The 18900-nt window shown below is 35.5% G+C and overlaps 2 protein-coding genes across 2 annotated transcripts; both read left to right on the forward strand.

Moving 5' to 3' along the window:
* The first annotated feature begins 796 nt into the window (after nucleotides 1-796).
* On the forward strand, nucleotides 797-11142 carry LOC131605215 (uncharacterized). The gene is made up of 5 exons (XM_058877598.1): nucleotides 797-1616; nucleotides 1708-2231; nucleotides 9967-10135; nucleotides 10289-10857; nucleotides 10921-11142. The coding sequence occupies exons 1-5, from the start codon at nucleotides 797-799 to the stop codon at nucleotides 11140-11142; spliced, it is 2304 nt and encodes a 767-aa protein (XP_058733581.1).
* Nucleotides 11143-16789: 5647 nt separating this feature from the next.
* LOC131607095 (uncharacterized) lies at nucleotides 16790-18129 on the forward strand. Its single transcript, XM_058879135.1, has 2 exons — nucleotides 16790-17367; nucleotides 17534-18129. Exons 1-2 carry the CDS (start codon nucleotides 17080-17082, stop codon nucleotides 17720-17722), a joined length of 477 nt encoding a protein of 158 aa, XP_058735118.1. The 5' UTR covers nucleotides 16790-17079; the 3' UTR covers nucleotides 17723-18129.
* The last annotated feature ends 771 nt before the right edge of the window (nucleotides 18130-18900 follow it).

Consider the following 18900-nt stretch of genomic DNA (forward strand, 5'->3'; position numbering starts at 1 on the left):
GGTCTTCACTTTATGCCAGCTGCTTCTCATCATCCTATCTCCATCACTGCCTTTTCTGATGCTGACTGGGGGTCAGATCCTGATGATAGGAAGTCTACATCAGGCTCTTGTATCTTCTTAGGCCCTAATCTGATTTCCTGGTGGTCCAAGAAGCAGACCCTAGTCGCCAGGTCAAGCACAGAGGCTGAGTACAGAAGTTTAGCCAGTACTGCCTCTGAGGTTCTTTGGATTCAATCCCTCTTAGCTGAACTACATGTGCTTACTGCTACTCCTCTGCTCTACTGTGATAATCTCAGCACTGTTTCCTTAGCTCACAATTTCATGATTTATTCTAATACTTACATCTCATGAAATTTTTAGTTTCTATTGCTTATTCCAGTTGGGATTCTTCGGTGGATTATAATAATCCTCACTGGTTTTGCCTCAGCTAGCATTGTTGCTTTGAACCTAAGATCCTTTTTAGGAAGTGATCTTTCGGTGACCGTAATTGCAGCATTTGTCTTGCAAATAGCCTTGGCCGTTTTCATCAAAGTTCAGTTTTTCGGATAATTAATTTGAAGTCTTGCAGTAGTAAAATAAAATAAAACACGAGCCGCCATCATTGCTACCTCACTCTTCATGTTTTCCTGGTAAGCCAAATTCCCAAAACCCTAATTTTATTCTCGCCCCCAAGTCTTGTCACCATAGAACCAATCCGCCATCTTCTCGCGGCCACAACCGCCTCTTATCTCTTTTCCATAGCCGCCATAACCGTCTCTTCGCTCTCCGTCGCCAATTATCATTATCAGTAGTTGCAATGGCAAGAGAATTTTCAGAAGAATGGAAATCGCTATTGCCAATAGGTGGATCCACTGTATCTCCTCTTCTTTTCTCTGATCCTCACTCCATTGGTCCAATCTTCTTTAACCCTAACCCTAACTTACTCACCCCTCTTTTTTCTTCCACAATCCCCTCTCTTTCGCTCCCACATCATCTCTTAACAGAACGCTACCTTGTATCCTCTGACCCTTCCATTCTCCCTTCCACTGCTTCCAGTATTGCTACTCTCTTTGATTCTCCCATTGAAGTAATTGACCACAATGTTTCTCATTTCCTTCATAACCGCATTAATCTCCTCAAGTGCCGGGACAGCCCCAATGTTGTTATTCTCTTCCCAGCCGGTGCAAACGATGAGAGTATTGGGTTTTTTATGTTGCGTGTTAAGGACTCGGTGTTGGATACTCGGCTTGATGTTAAAGGTAATGTTTTTCGAGCTTCTACAGGTTCAAAGAGCCGAATTTTTCGGATGTTAGTTAATGCGGTTACTGATTCTGAACTTGGAGGGGCCTATGATTCTTCTCTTGTTATTGGGTATTTGTTGGCTTCTTCACTTTATTCGGTTTGTTGGTTTACTGTGAATCATAATTTGAATATGGACAGTCCTAGTATGTCTTATTTGGGAACAAGTAAAGTGTTTAAGGAAACTGTTGTGCATGCTTGTTGGAGTCCTCATATACTGGAAGAGAGTTTGGTTTTGTTAGAAAGCGGCCAGCTGTTTTTGTTTGATTTGGAGTCTCAAGGTTCCATGAATGTTTTCAACGGGACTAGGTTGAGAGTACCATGGAGTGATTGGACCGGTTCGGAAGAAATCAAGGCCTGGCTTAGTTGTGACTTTAGTTGGCATCCGAGGATTTTGATAGTTGCACGTTGTGATGCTGTTTTTTTTAGTTGATTTGAGATTGAAAGAATGCAATGTGACTTGTTTAATGAAGATTGAGACATTGCGGATGTATGCTCCTAATGTAAACGAGCGGTTTCTTGCCTTGTCAAGGGCTGGTCCTGATGACTTTTACTTCAATGTGGCTTCCAGTAGTCTTTTAGTTCTGTGTGATGTAAGGAAGCCTTTGATGCCAATATTGCAATGGAAGCATAACATTGATGAACCGTGTTACATGAATTTGTTAAGCTTGGCTACGTTAAGATCTCACTCAAAGGTAGATAATTTTAAGTTGGCTTCTGAAATGGGGTTTTGCATTATCTTGGGATCATTTTGGAATTCTGAGTTCAATGTATTCTGCTATGGACCTGCAGTTCCATTTCGGAAAGGTTCTATTACTTCCAAGCTTTCGAAGATTAGCACAACATTCTGTGCTTGGGAGCTTCCGTCTGAAGTCAATTTATCTAGTCACGAGTGTCATTGTGGAATTTGTCTGTTTAGAGAAGACTTGTCAAAGGATGCACTTCCTGAGTGGGTTGATTTGTGTAACACCCCACTTTCCCATTTTATAAAAATACGGTAAAATAATAAAAATTTATCAGAGTTCACAAACACAAGTGGAATGTCACATCATTTCAAACCAAGCAGAATATGAAGTCTCAATTACTTCATCTATTCATTTCTCATTAATCAATAAAAACAGCGGAAATATTATTTTATTTAAAAATAATCACGGCACATTTGCCAACTTATTCCAAAACTCCACATAAAATCGTGGTCATCAAATATTTGAATCAAAAACAGATACGTAACAAAATTCAATTAAAAATAACAAATAAAATAATCCCAAAAACATCCCGTGTTACGTATCAGAGCAACTCGAACTAACAACCCGGAAGACTTCCATAAAGCTATCCTGGACTTCCACTGCTATTCTTGAGTACCTGCCCATTTCCCATGGTAGGGGAAATATCAGCAGAAAGGGTGAGTACTCACATACCATTATAAAAGATATAGGAACAAATATAATAACATAATTCACAAGTCGAGGTTCATGTTCACATAACATCACACTGCATATACAAACTTCGTTTATTCAAACATTCGTCACAGTATAAATTAACGCATCATTCACAATATCATAAACAAGTCATCACAGATCCATTCATTTGTGCAACTCCACAATGCACATATCACGACACACATGTCCCTTCCAATCACAACTCAACAAACATATAATAATAATAATGACAATGCAATGTGACTCAATGACTTGACACAATGCATGTGGTACCAAAACATCGTGGTTCATGACCACAGTTCCCGTCGGAACTCTCGACCCCTTTTTCATGGTCCAGTGTGACCCCTATTTCAAGATCACACCCACGACCCCTGTTTCATGGTCAAGTACGATCCCTATTTCATGATCGCACCAATTCATGGTTCATTCAATCGAACCCGATTCCTAAAAGAATCCGGATAATTCGCATACACTCCATTGAGCAACGAATTATCTTCACACGATCCTCCTGATCACTCGTAAGCCATACGCTTACCGTAATTCACAAAGAATTACCACTGTTGTGCTAAGACAACACACAACATATAATTATTCAATATAATTCGCTTACACCGCATATACCGCTCACACGCACATTATCACAACATAACACATCAACTACATCAGCATGCACACAATGGTAGCCCTTAACAGCCAGCACAGCAGCAGTTTAATAACACAACATCAAAATCATCATATACTTCACATAGCATGTATTGCATATTTAATCACGCACGTCATTAAAGTATCATCATCACATTATCATGAACAACATATTAACATCAATAAAACATCATCATAATACCATCATTTGACCTCACAACATCATTAACACAAAGTGGACTACCGGTTTAATTCTCAAGAAATAATTTAACGTTTTCTCAAAAGTAACCATTGTAAAAATATCTCACATCACTCATTTTATTTTCCCAAAATAAATATTATCTCGTTAGCTTTTCGACACTTCAAACGGCTCGTCAAACGGACACACGGAACACAAGTTATGATTTTTCAAAGTATTTCAATAAACCCGACACTGACATTTTATACTGACACCTTAAAAGCACATTAGACCCTATTTAAATTTAATTCTAGGACTTGAAAACATTTTTACAAGAAAGTACACTGTATTAGATTTCTCCAGGTTCGAACGGTGAGTCAAACGGACACCCGAAACTCAAGTTATGAATTTTTGAAGTTTTATAAAAATCCTGCATTTTTCTTGCGAACAGCTCTCGGGTTCCCACTCAAATCCCCTCAAAATCTCATCTAAACATCACTATAATACAAATTAAATACATAGAAACCTATATCTATCATATATCAACAATTAGGAACCTTAAAACATGATTTCCAGCACAAAAGTTTTGAATCCAAATCCAAACCCTAACATTTCAATTCTAGCAATTTCAAGAACAAAAACCCTTTTCAAAATTGTTCGTAACTTCATTCCGACTCTGACACGCGAACACGCAACAACAACACATTTATATCAAACACTTCATAATCATACAATCTCATAACAACAATTGCAACCAATTATCATTCCAACAACAATCATCATAACAACATAGAATTCGTAAATCAACAATCATCAAAATTATCACATAACGACAAATCCCCAAAACCCCAAATCATATCATTAGACCTAAACCCATATCAAGAATAATAGCATGGAAACCCCCCTTACCTCGAAATTGCTCAGAAAATCCTGCGGAGATTAATTCTTGAAATTGCCCTAGCTCTCCCTTGATCTTCCTCTCTAGCTTGTTCTTCTTCCTCTTCTCACTTCTACGATATTTTTCACTTTTCTACGTAACTCTTCCTTTTCTCAACTTCTAATTCTCTTTTATTCCAATACTAACCCTTAGACCTCTAATACTTAATTCCAACCTTACCCTTCCCTAATTAAATAATTATTTAATAAATCACTAAATATTCATTCTATTATTCTATTAATAATAATAATAATAATAATATCAATAATAAGCATAATAATAATCATAATAATAATGATAGTAATTATAATAATAAAAATAAAACTATTATTACTTATATCACATAATTACTACCTACATTTCCAGTCTACCCGTCCCACTATGGACTCCACACTTACACGGTCAACCACACACCCTTAACAAGACCAAACAATTAAAATAACACACGACGATTAAATAATTAAAAATATGGTGTTACAACTCTCCCCCACTTAAATTATTTTCGTCCTCGAAAATTTATCCGATACAACTACTCCAACTACTTATTCCATCCGACTAATCAACTCTCATCTTCGAAAAACAACCTCACGTATAATACAACAACTCATAACATCAACGGCGAAAACAACATGAATGCTACTCAAGTAACACACTTTACAACTTAACATCACAACACAAAGAGTAACCAACTTAAGAATTCACTGGTTTAAGAACTATAACACAACAACATAAAAACACACAACTTAAACACGACATCAACGCAACCAACCTACCAACATCGTTGTTACTCACATATGAACAACTGCACTACACCATGCATTCGCTGCGCACTCTGATTACTTGTAAAGTATCAACTCTACCCAGTTTACTCCAACTTCCAATCACCAAAACCGACATAATAAAGATTTTTGACTTAACTCTTCGGAAGTTCCGTTCCAACAGGTATTCTACGCTCTCGTAGTTACCGAATATTTCAACTTAGATCCGTAAGACAACACCTCGGAACATTCAACATAATTACAACAACGACTACTTCCAAATCTTGGATGGGACATTCATATACTTTCATAAATTCCTAATTGTCATTAAACATGCTATAACTTTACCATCTTTTAATAACACATTCTTCAAAATCGTCTTAAACACATAACAACATTACAACCACATATGGTACATGGGTCCAACTAATTCTAACAAGATAACTCATCTTCTTCACTTCCCACTAATTCAACATACCAAACCATCGATTCCTACTTATATTGACATAGTGCTCCATAAATTCTTGTTCGAATCAACACAACCGAGTAACTCATCTTTTTCCAACCAAAATCGCACTTTAATAAATCAACTTATAATTTCACTCCTTTTAATAATCACAACACAATTATCAATTAAACATCCTTCTAACATCGGGTATTACTACTACATTAAATACAATTCGATTCGGTTCGCTCCAATTGCAACTTTCATCCAAGTTAAGAATTTCAACAATGCTAACCAACCAATCATCTTTCTTTTATTCTCAGAATCTTTATAATCCACCTAGTTTCACACTTTGCCTCATTCAATTCACAACTTAACAGTATTATCGCGGCCTCTCTTGAATTCGTTCTTCTCTCAACATTACCATCTCATAACATCATCACTATAATCATTCTCATTCAACATAAATTGCATCTCCATGCATTTTCCGATACCGTCGCAATCTTACAAATACCAACGTTTCATTCCTTATCAATATTTTACATTCTTCTTCACCTTTTCAATTTTCAGCAAGAATCACCCAACTTCAAACACAATTATCTCTTCCAATACAGACTTCCCAGGCATAAAATTATATTCCAAAATGAAGTAAATTTCGTGTATATTCCAGAACTTCAGGAATCGCCCAAATTCGAGTTACGAGTAAAAATTTATCATCCTTGCAATGGGACTGGTTCAGAATTTTCGTATGCAGAATTTTCCAAAAAGTCAGCATCAAACCCAAATATTAAAACGTACTTTTCTCCCTCTTCACAAACCTCCCAAAGACAAATCTTATATGCAACCTATAGGGAATTTTGTAAGCTTTCCAAAAAGTCCAGAATCGCTTCAATCAGAATCACGAGTAAAAAGTTATGCCCCTTTTACTGACATCTGCTCCATAATTGCAAAAATCATAATTGGAGATTGATGAACATAAGTTCCATATCTCTCTCTCTCTCTCTCACTCTCTCTCTCTCTCTCTCTCTCTCTCTCTCTCTCTCTCTCTCTCTCTCTCTCTCTCTCTCTCTCTCTCTCTCTCTCTCTCTCTCTCTCTCTCTCTCTCGTGCTTCCAAGATCTACCAACATCCTTTCTTTTCATCCAACTACGAAAATCACCCGACTTTAATCCAACTATACTCAAGACATACCATCTACCGAATTAATCCATCAACTATCATTTCTATTGGAATAATTCCTCATTCTCAATCAATTCACCATCCATAATCTACGCACATCTCAAACTCGACTGTTACGAATTCATGAGTCCATACTCTCGCTAGTTTGCAACAACATCGCTTCAATAACGTTTGCACTCTTACAATCGACATCACCTTGAACCAACTTCTACATACTAACAACACGTCCGGGAGACAAGCCTCTCCCCCACTTATTTCAACCCAACACCTGCAGACAACGACTAGAACTAACAAACAAGTACCGACAATGTTTCACACACATGTCGAGTACTAAGGGACAAACAACATTAGACAACATTGGCCGGACAGACCGACCTGCTCTGATACCACTTGTAACACCCCACTTTCCCATTTTATAAAAATACGGTAAAATAATAAAAATTTATCAGAGTTCACAAACACAAGTGGAATGTCACATCATTTCAAACCAAACAGAATATGAAGTCTCAATTACTTCATCTATTCATTTCTCATTAATCAATAAAAACAGCGGAAATATTATTTTATTTAAAAATAATCACGGCACATTTGCCAACTTATTCCAAAACTCCACATAAAATCGTGGTCATCAAATATTTGAATCAAAAACAGATACGTAACAAAATTCAATTAAAAATAACAAATAAAATAATCCCAAAAACATCCCGTGTTACGTATCAGAGCAACTCGAACTAACAACCCGGAAGACTTCCATAAAGCTATCCTGGACTTCCACTGCTATTCTTGAGTACCTGCCCATTTCCCATGGTAGGGGAAATATCAGCAGAAAGGGTGAGTACTCACATACCATTATAAAAGATATAGGAACAAATATAATAACATAATTCACAAGTCGAGGTTCATGTTCACATAACATCACACTGCATATACAAACTTCGTTTATTCAAACATTCGTCACAGTATAAATTAACGCATCATTCACAATATCATAAACAAGTCATCACAGATCCATTCATTTGTGCAACTCCACAATGCACATATCACGACACACATGTCCCTTCCAATCACAACTCAACAAACATATAATAATAATAATGACAATGCAATGTGACTCAATGACTTGACACAATGCATGTGGTACCAAAACATCGTGGTTCATGACCACAGTTCCCGTCGGAACTCTCGACCCCTTTTTCATGGTCCAGTGTGACCCCTATTTCAAGATCACACCCACGACCCCTGTTTCATGGTCAAGTACGATCCCTATTTCATGATCGCACCAATTCATGGTTCATTCAATCGAACCCGATTCCTAAAAGAATCCGGATAATTCGCATACACTCCACTGAGCAACGAATTATCTTCACACGATCCTCCTGATCACTCGTAAGCCATACGCTTACCGTAATTCACAAAGAATTACCACTGTTGTGCTAAGACAACACACAACATATAATTATTCAATATAATTCGCTTACACCGCATATACCGCTCACACGCACATTATCACAACATAACACATCAACTACATCAGCATGCACACAATGGTAGCCCTTAACAGCCAGCACAGCAGCAGTTTAATAACACAACATCAAAATCATCATATACTTCACATAGCATGTATTGCATATTTAATCACGCACGTCATTAAAGTATCATCATCACATTATCATGAACAACATATTAACATCAATAAAACATCATCATAATACCATCATTTGACCTCACAACATCATTAACACAAAGTGGACTACCGTTTAATTCTCAAGAAATAATTTAACGTTTTCTCAAAAGTATCCATTGTAAAAATATCTCACATCACTCATTTTATTTTCCCAAAATAAATATTATCTCGTTAGCTTTTCGACACTTCAAACGGCTCGTCAAACGGACACACGGAACACAAGTTATGATTTTTCAAAGTATTTCAATAAACCCGACACTGACATTTTATACTGACACCTTAAAAGCACATTATACCCTATTTAAATTTAATTCTAGGACTTGAAAACATTTTTACAAGAAAGTACACTGTATTAGATTTCTCCAGGTTCGAACGGTGAGTCAAACGGACACCCGAAACTCAAGTTATGAATTTTTGAAGTTTTATAAAAATCCTGCATTTTTCTTGCGAACAGCTCTCGGGTTCCCACTCAAATCCCCTCAAAATCTCATCTAAACATCACTATAATACAAATTAAATACATAGAAACCTATATCTATCATATATCAACAATTAGGAACCTTAAAACATGATTTCCAGCACAAAAGTTTTGAATCCAAATCCAAACCCTAACATTTCAATTCTAGCAATTTCAAGAACAAAAACCCTTTTCAAAATTGTTCGTAACTTCATTCTGACTCTGACACGCGAACACGCAACAACAACACATTTATATCATACACTTCATAATCATACAATCTCATAACAACAATTGCAACCAATTATCATTCCAACAACAATCATCATAACAACATAGAATTCGTAAATCAACAATCATCAAAATTATCACATAACGACAAATCCCCAAAACCCAAAATCATATCATTAGACCTAAACCCATATCAAGAATAATAGCATGGAAACCCCCCTTACCTCGAAATTGCTCAGAAAATCCTGAGGAGATTAATTCTTGAAATTGCCCTAGCTCTCCCTTGATCTTCCTCTCTAGCTTGTTCTTCTTCCTCTTCTCACTTCTACGATATTTTTCACTTTTCTACGTAACTCTTCCTTTTCTCAACTTCTAATTCTCTTTTATTCCAATACTAACCCTTAGACCTCTAATACTTAATTCCAACCTTACCCTTCCCTAATTAAATAATTATTTAATAAATCACTAAATATTCATTCTATTATTCTATTAATAATAATAATAATAATAATACCAATAATAAGCATAATAATAATCATAATAATAATGATAGTAATTATAATAATAAAAATAAAACTATTATTACTTATATCACATAATTACTACCTACATTTCCAGTCTACCCGTCCCACTATGGACTCCACACTTACACGGTCAACCACACACCCTTAACAAGACCAAACAATTAAAATAACACACGACGATTAAATAATTAAAAATATGGTGTTACAATTTGCAGCTAAAGAAAGAAATGGTTTTGGGATTCAGCATTTTAAGCAATGACCTTGCTTCCTTACTTTGTGAACCAGATGAGCATGGTGGTTTTACATTAGTAAGGATAACATCGTCAGGAAGGTTTGAATTACAGAGATATCACGCCTCATGGTCTCTGGCTAGAAAATTGGAAGGTTGCCATGAAGCAGATTTATGTACCAAGTCACACTTGCTACATCCCAGGAGTGTTAAGGAAAACAAATCTGCATAACTTCATTACCTAAAATTGGATTACCTTCGTGCTTATGCAAATGGTAATCTTGCTCAAATCCTTACTACGAAATTAGACAAGGCCTATTCAAATGATCAAGAGGAGGCTCCTTTTAGTTCAGAAGTTCATGAACTATTGTGTAAGAAATTAAATTCTTGTGGATTGGGCCATTCAAGATCATCTCCTGCAATTACTTCTATTTTTAACGACGTCAAGCTACCGGCTAGCTTCCACGAGGTTGCCTTAAGAAAACTGTGGACTGACTTGCCTTTGGAATTCTTAGCTGTTCCAGATCTTCCTCAGTTGCCTCTATTCTTTTCTAGAAAACCATCACCCCATAGCGACAATGACATTGTTGGTCCAGCTATTCCTTTCCCTGTTTTACTTGTGATTAATGAAGTTCGCTACGGGTACTCTGATTTGGGAAGTGATGGATTTTCAGTAGAAGCAGAGCTTGATCTCAAATACAAAGAAGTAATGCAGGTGGCTAATGAGATTGCTGCTTCATCTCACAGCTCTATGCCTCCTGATGATCATGCAGTCTCCCTTGCTGAAGAGAATGAGGATCCCTGGGCTGATTCTTCAAAACCAAAACCTTTTTCGACATATCGTCCAATTGCCTTAACTTTCTCTGACACAGACAGTGTACAGCGAAGGTGTTCTTCTACCAATAACATTTATGAATAATTTATTTTCCATGTTTCGAAGAAGTCCTGCAAGCAGACTGAATCTGAATCTGTTGGAGCAGAGATGTTTGATGATCTTTGCCCAATTGAGATGAGGTTTGATGCTCCTGAGAAGAAGTTTGAAGACCAGAGCTTAAAGGCATACACTTATTTGAAAAAGAAAATGTCTCGGTGGCATGAAGAATTTGATTTGTATAAAGAATTTTGTATTCAATCTGGATTTAAAAAAGCAGTCAACAGTTAATAGATGATCCGTCCTTCATCCATTCTTAGCTCATTGGAACACATGTGGTAAGTTACTGTTTGATAGATAGGATTTGCAAACCATGCTAATCTGAAAATTACATAGCTGAATCAAACTTGAGAATATGTACATGCTAATCTGCTGTCTGATTTTGTTGTATATATTTGAGGAGTTGACATAGAATAGTCAACAAATTTTGTAGTGATATCTGAGGTTCATGATGTTCTTGTGGTATTAAAGAACTACAAAATCTGGAAAATCAACTGGAGATTAGCCTGAAGGGTGTTCGAATAAAAAAGGTATGTCGGGTATAGTCAAACCTCACTCAATCAATTTTAAGCTTTTTTACAGTACCATCTATTTCCCTGGAGGATCACATTTTGACTAATGAGATTGAAGAACTACACCAAAAGGTGCCAGGAGGAGTCTGGTTTTTTTGCTGTATTTGACAAGGCTTTCTCGCAAATTTCTGAGCAATTTCTGTTGATACCATTGTAGGGAACTCTTGTCCATCAAGAAAATGTCGAACTCCATAAAAAGATGGACTTCATCCAGAAAGAAAATCCAGAGCTACATAAGAAGGTTTATGAAGCAAGGAGTATAACTGAAGATAATGTTGGCAACCAATCTTTCATGCACTATCAGAAATGGATATGATTTTCATGCGCCGAACAATCTCCAGCTAAGCCAGCCACAGGCTCAATACAGTGAACCAGCAACCAAAAATATGAAATTAGGGTATTCCCTTGAACTAATAATGTATCACATATAGATCCGTTCTACGCCATTTCTTTCTAATTTGTTTAGAAACTAAACACTTAAATTCTTCACCAGATTACAGCTGCATTCCTAACAAAGCTGTCATGAACCAGATCAAATATATAATCATGCTGTGTGTGGGATCTTCTAGTTCAACAACCACATTGTTCAATTCGACAGAAAGGGTATGAGATTGTCTATCAAGAAAGTTCAAACTGGTGTTAAAGATCAGACATTAATGACTGCCTTGTAAATTTTATGCAATAAGATATCAATGATTGTTGTGCCTGGTATTGTTTTATATGATTTCTAAGTGTTTCTCATGATCAATTAAATGGAATTCGGAACACAACTTCCTGCGTTCATATACCTATTGCCTGATTTGTAAAGGAAACTGAGAAAATAAGATTGTAAATGAAAGAGAAAATAGGAAACGAAAACAAAAAAGTTGTCATGAATCAATCAGGCAATAAAATCTTACAAACTTATATTTCAAAAAGAATGTATTATCAAGAAAGGAAATAATGTATTATCAATAGAATAAATGAGTTAAATATGAAGCATAGCTGTCAATATGGGTTACCTGGCCCTAAACGGGCCGGCCTTGATGGGCCTTGGTCTTTTTAGGATTGGGCAATCAAGGTCCTTTTTAGGGCCAGCCTATACGGACTAGCCCATTTGACAGCTCTAGATACCAGCAATACGATATTAACAATGACACGAATGTTGATATCGATAAATTTCAAACATTAATATTGACAGAGACATATCTTTTTTCTAGAGATATTGGTGTTGCAGAGAATAAAATTGTGAGAGTTTGAGTACATTTCAACAAAAATGATAAAAAACTCCTTTAAAGGTGATTCTACATCAAACAATTTTGAAAGTGAGTCAATTTATTTTTCTTACATGGAATTGAAAAATTGACTCGAGAGTTTACTATAGCTAGCTAGGTAAATTGGTAGCTAAATTAGTTGTGAAATTGTGTCTTACAACCAAATATGCTTTGGTAGGAAAATGACAAAATAGACATAGTTTTTATATTTGAAGTCCTCATGAGTCGGTGTCCATGTTAGAGTGTGATCATAATAACTTTTCAGACAAAATATTTCATATCCAATCATTAATAATAGCAATTAGCAAGCATGGAGTAATCAAATTTGCAATGATAAATTGTAGTATTAATATCTTTCTCAAAATAATGGTAGGCAGCTATGTTTTTTATAGCAAAGGATGGACAATTTAAACATATATGTCTAATATTCAAGTTCGGACAAAAAGTTAATTAAGGGGGATTCAATAATAAAGTGAGTTAAGGGGACAACAAGATCAACCAAAAGACCGCCTTCAACAAGATCAACCAAAAGCAAAAGACCAAATCAAAACCGCCCAGAAACAAAGTTCTCTAAAAGACAACAAAAACACACTATCAACCTCAATAAATTGGTCACAGGCTCTCTAACTACTATTGCCTCAAGTCAAGTCGATGATAAAATTCTCTAGGCAATTAAAAAATAAGTTGAATTTCTTTTTATCTTAAAAAACTATCACATTAAAAAACATACCTGAAAAAAACAGCATTGTTTTAGAATTTACAAAGACACCACACAACCAACCGAGTGATAGGGAAACCATCCTAATTCTAGACAACCCTCCCAACAAAATAAATGCCTCAAACAGTGAAAAAGATTCTTAGAATAGAAAGGACAGAAGATCATTATAACCATCTAAAAAATTTAGAAAATTTCTTTAGCCACCTCCCTATGGGGGTCACCCCCAGCGAAAATCCCAAAATACCCCTGCTTCGGAAATGAACTTCCGAAGCGCTTTTTTTTTTTAAAAAATTCCACAATTCGGAAGTGCATCTCCGAAAAACACCTCATGGGGGTGTCTTCGGAGATGAACTTCCGAAAACACCTCATGGGGGTGAATTCGGAAATGAACTTCCGAATTATGCAGAAACTGTGTTTTTTTTTTATGTTTTTTCTTAAACTGTCTCGCATTTTAATTAAACGCAAACGCCAAATAAAAATAAGCAACAGATAAACTGAAAATACTAAGATGATAAATCCAATCCAAAACACTGTGCGAAAGATACAATCCGAAATCAAAACAAAACAAAACAAAGACACGTTATTCTGCCCGACGAGCGTTACAAAATACACATCAAACAAAACAAAAACACGTTATTCTTCCCGACGAGCGAACTCCTCCGAATGAAGATAATTATACCAATCCTCATCCCACTCAGTCTCAGAACCATCAGCGTTGATCACGCCTGAAGACTGAGCCTGCACGTCCGAGCCATGGACCCCCAGGGGACGAGAAACAGAACCAGTCAAAACCTTCTTCTTCTCCTTCACCTCCTTCACCTCCTTCTTTGAAGAACCCTTTCTTCCCTTAGCGCCACCCATTCCTGCGTAAAAATGAAGAAAGAAAGGTCCATAAGACCTCCTTTTATAAAAGAACAAAGGGGACAAAAACGCTTGGGAAACAGACAAGTCATTAAAGAACAAAGACGTTGGAAACCAGCGACACGCCGTCAAAGAAGTCAGAACGCATGCACACAAACTTCAAAGAAACAGGCACAATAAACAAAGGCGTTAAAAATAAAGTACTTGCAAATTAAAACGGACACTCCCTACCCTCTCTAGCCGACGCAGTCTTGGTCTCCCTTCCCTGTCTGATGCGTGCTGGTTGGTTGTCTGACATGTTCCTGTAAACAATTGAAATCGATTAATATGCGAGACAAAATAAAAAACAAAAAAATTTGAACTTCTGATACATTTTGGAAGTTCATTTCCGAAAACTGGGATGGAGGTGTTTTCGGAAATGAACTTCCGAAACACCCCTGCGATGGAGTTTTCTGCAACTTCCATGGCAGACCCCTAAACCAAACTTCAAACCAAATCAAAATGCTTCTAAACAACCTAAATACTACTAACAACCTAACCATATATCATTTATGCAATTAAAACCCTAAATAACATGCATTTGAATAATGAATCTAAAAATTTCAAAACTTACAAAGTGTTAGGATTGGGGGCTTTTGAATGTTGTTTAGCAGTGTGATTGGAGCCTTGATGCAGCCTTGGAATTCTGTTTGCACAAATTTTCGCCTTTGCCACTTTTTGTTTTGATTTAGGGTAAATGATTGGGGGAGGGGGAGTGTTTTGATAAATCTGCAGAAATCGCAGTATTTCGGAAGTGCACTTCCGAAATGATGTTTTCGGAAATGAACTTCCGAAATAAGACAATTTTTTCAAAAAAAAAAAAGACGCTTTCGGAGATGCATCTCCGAAAACGCCTTTTTCTTGCATTTCGGAAATGAACTTCCGAAGTCAGGGGCAGTTTGGGTTTTTCACCAGAGGTGGACTAGAAGGTTGGGAGGTCTATAGAGAAATTTCCAAAATTTATACCACAATATCGACAAAAATTCACAATTAAAGAGTATGAGCCTGTCTCTAAGAGCATCTCCAATGATAATACTTTTCAACGAGTTCTCCAACTAGACATTAATATAATAATTAAATATTGTAATAATTTGCCATGTCATAATAGAGTTGCATTGCAATGCAACTAGTCAAAAATTGTAGTACCCAATCAAATTAATTTACGAGGTAAAATTGTGGGACCCATTTGAATTACATCAATAAAATAAATATTAAATAAATTATTTTGAGATGATATGGCTGGTGAGACCCATAAAAAACTCAAAAATGAGTTGCACCATTGGAGAGTCTAAGAGATCATGGCACAAACCACAAGAAACACTTACATGATCAGATAAGACATATGTTGGGTGGGACCATTTATATTTATTTTTACAAAATCAGAGTTTAAAGTGAAGAAGCAAAAGATGGACAATAGAAGCAAAATACAACAAATTGATTCAAGAAATATAAGCGTCATCATCTTCCTAATAAGAATGACTTAATCAATAACAACCAAGATAAACGAAGTTGTCTTAACAAGCAATTAAATCCAAAATATAGAGTTAACACAATCTTGATTGGAGTGTTGAATGTTCAATGAACTAGATGGATCGTATACCTAAAGTTATATGATGAAATATTATAAGTGAGATTTAAATTTATATGACATTATAAAGATGAACAAAATCTAACGCATATAATATTATGCACAAAAAAAAGTGATAGAGAAAAAAAATGTACACTGGATATATAATGGTTCGATAATTCATCCTCACTATGACTAATTCACTCTTCAATGGCCTTAACCATTGGAAATAGTAACGTCTTCCACTATTTTAAAGTTAAAGATACAAGTATTTTGGTACAATGGATTATCATCAACCTGAACACAAAAAGTCCAATGATTTATCCAACACAAATTTAAAATGATATTTCCTTTTGTTGATGTAAAGTACTAACTAATAATACTCAAAATCTTCAATAATCTTGATCCAACAAACTTTCTAGACACAATAATCATGTTCTAAGCTTCAACTCTACATCAACCTTTACTTTGATCTGACGAAGACTTGTCTGAGCAACCGTCCTAACCAAGAATAGTTAAACAACTTCCATATTTGTTATGCGACAACCTTTACCCAATTTCACCAAAGTCTTCTTTGGCGTATAGAGACACCCTTCTCTTTATAAACACCATCAAATACTTTGGACAAGCGATTCTTTCTTCTGATACACACAACAAATTTCACAAAAAAATATTAGCTTACCTAATATCACTATAATGGAGTCAGATATATTGTAATAATTATTTCTACCAATTCAATACATATGTTGATCCAACCATTTTAGAACAAAATTTTAGATCTTCCAAAATGTTGATCATGTATATACCTTAAAATTGTCAGTACCTAAAGAGTATTTTGTGGGTTAAATTATTATTGAAATGTAGAGTTTGGCTAGGAGATAAGTAAAGACTAGTCTAAGTCTGTTTCGGTCAGGATGTGAACTCGGGTTTTCCCGAACACTACTCTCTTAATCGTTTCATTAATCACTTTTTCAGAACAAATTGGTTAAGAAAAATCTGATTTACTCTGTGGTTTTATTCTTCTTAATTTTATTTTATTTGATTCTGTCATTATTAGTCCTAATTAATGTGACAATTACTATTATATTATTCTCTTTTCATGTATACACTATAATTGTAGTAATAAAATATGAAAATATTAATCCATTACTTTTTTACATGATTTATTACAGGTATGGGCTTATATGGATCTCAACAACATTGGTTTTTGTACTTGCCTTACTGGGTAATCTTGCAACATACCTTATGCAAAGACATATAGACAACACTACTTCATGGAACTTTGACGTTAACTTTGTGCATACGGCTGCGTGGTCGATATATGGCTATGTGATAGTTGTCCCATTGGCATACTACTTTTTCCTTCAGTATATGGGTTCAAATGCTAATCTTATACGGTTTTGGTGCATGTGGGGGTATTCCCTCACCATTTTCATCTTGTCCTCTGTTAGATTTTGCTCTCTGTATATAACATGTTGTGTCATTATTGTATGCAATTTGCTATAATTACATTACCTTTTGCACAGGCGCATATTAGCTTGCTAGTTTTTGATTTATTTATGAATCACATTTCATGATTTATTCTCATACTTACGTCTCATGAAATTTTCAGTTTCTATTGCTTATTCCGGTTGGGATTCTTCGGTGGATTATAATAGTCCTCGCTGGTTTTGCCTCAGCTATCTTTGTTGCTTTGAACCTTAGATCCTTTTTAGGAAGTGATCTTTCGTTGACTGTAATTGCAACATTTGTCTTGCAAATAGCTTTGGCCGTCTTCATCAAAGTTCAGTTCTTCGGATAATTAATTTGAAGTCTTGCAGTAGTAAAATAAAATAAAACATGAGCCGCTATCATTGCTACCTCACTCCACTGGCTAGCTGTCTGCAGCAGAATTGGTTTGTTCGTTTTTTCCTTTTCCCATTCGATAGATGCTAGAAGAGTTACCGAAGAAATGTGATAGATTGTGCTCCCGTATCAACTTGGTCTTGACACCTTTGGCCAAAAACTAGTGAAAGACCAATATTTGGGAAGGTGAAGAAGTACAGAGATTGATGCAATGTTTGAGCTCCCTCAACAATTTTGTAAATATCAGACCTCGCATTTTACTGCTTTTCTAAAATTTAATGTGTATGTAAGGAGCTTCTATGTCACGATAATGTTAACGGATATTCAGTATTCCAAGGAAGGAGATGTCTTCTTGTTTTCTTATATTTTTCTATGAATGTATCAGTATCTTCTAGCAGTTACTTAGGAGTTTGTAATATTTAGCCAATAATCTTATTTATTTAATTTTATTTCTATATTTAGAACAGACGTGTTGCCAAATTTAGTTATTAACTGATTAGCATTTTATCAAATATTTATTTATATAATGATTTAACTATCTTTCAATTGGTCTCTCCTCTCTATGACTTTAGACGTGGGTTTGAAGGAGGAGGAGGAGAGTAAAGGGAGGAAATAGTAAGGTGTGACGATTCACACCTAAATCGTCACACATATGTTGGAGCTTAAACTCGTATACATGTGTGGCAATTTTTACCCTTACAAACACATTTTTAGTTAAAAAAACATCAAATGTTTGTGTGGGTTTAAACTCTCACAATCACAAATGTTTGTTTTAAGTAAAATGTGAGGATTTTTTAGGTCACAAATGTTATATTTGTTAGAGTTTTTGGTGTTTTATGAGAGTTTTTGACACTTCTAAAATTATCTTATTCTTGTAGTGAACATTTCTTTGATGAACATTCTTCCTTTTTCTTTTAAAGATGTTTAATGCTTGACTCTCATTTGTGGAGCAAAAATCTAAAATGATATATTAAAGATATTTGAAATGACTAATGCCTTGACTCATTTATTTAGCAAAAAACTGTAATGGTGTTTGTAATGATGTTTTAAAGATAACAAATTTCGATGATTAAAAAGCTATTGATATCTAATGTGTGCAAAGTGTTTTAGTTAAGAGGGATTCTAATTATAAAC

Source organism: Vicia villosa, linkage group LG5 (assembly GCF_029867415.1).
Source record: "Vicia villosa cultivar HV-30 ecotype Madison, WI linkage group LG5, Vvil1.0, whole genome shotgun sequence".
In the NCBI taxonomy this organism is placed as follows: Eukaryota; Viridiplantae; Streptophyta; class Magnoliopsida; order Fabales; family Fabaceae; genus Vicia; species Vicia villosa.

Bases quoted from the DNA above. Each gene is read 5' to 3' on its own strand.
- LOC131605215 (XM_058877598.1), top strand. From the start codon at position 797: ATGGCAAGAGAATTTTCAGAAGAATGGAAATCGCTATTGCCAATAGGT. The intron at 1,617-1,707 runs GTTCGGAAGAAA...TGTTTTTTTTAG, and splicing joins ACCATGGAGTGATTGGACCG to TTGATTTGAGATTGAAAGAA. The intron at 2,232-9,966 runs GTTGATTTGTGT...TACAATTTGCAG, and splicing joins AGGATGCACTTCCTGAGTGG to CTAAAGAAAGAAATGGTTTT.
- LOC131607095 (XM_058879135.1), top strand. From the start codon at position 17,080: ATGATTTATTACAGGTATGGGCTTATATGGATCTCAACAACATTGGTT. The intron at 17,368-17,533 runs GTTAGATTTTGC...TGAAATTTTCAG, and splicing joins CCATTTTCATCTTGTCCTCT to TTTCTATTGCTTATTCCGGT.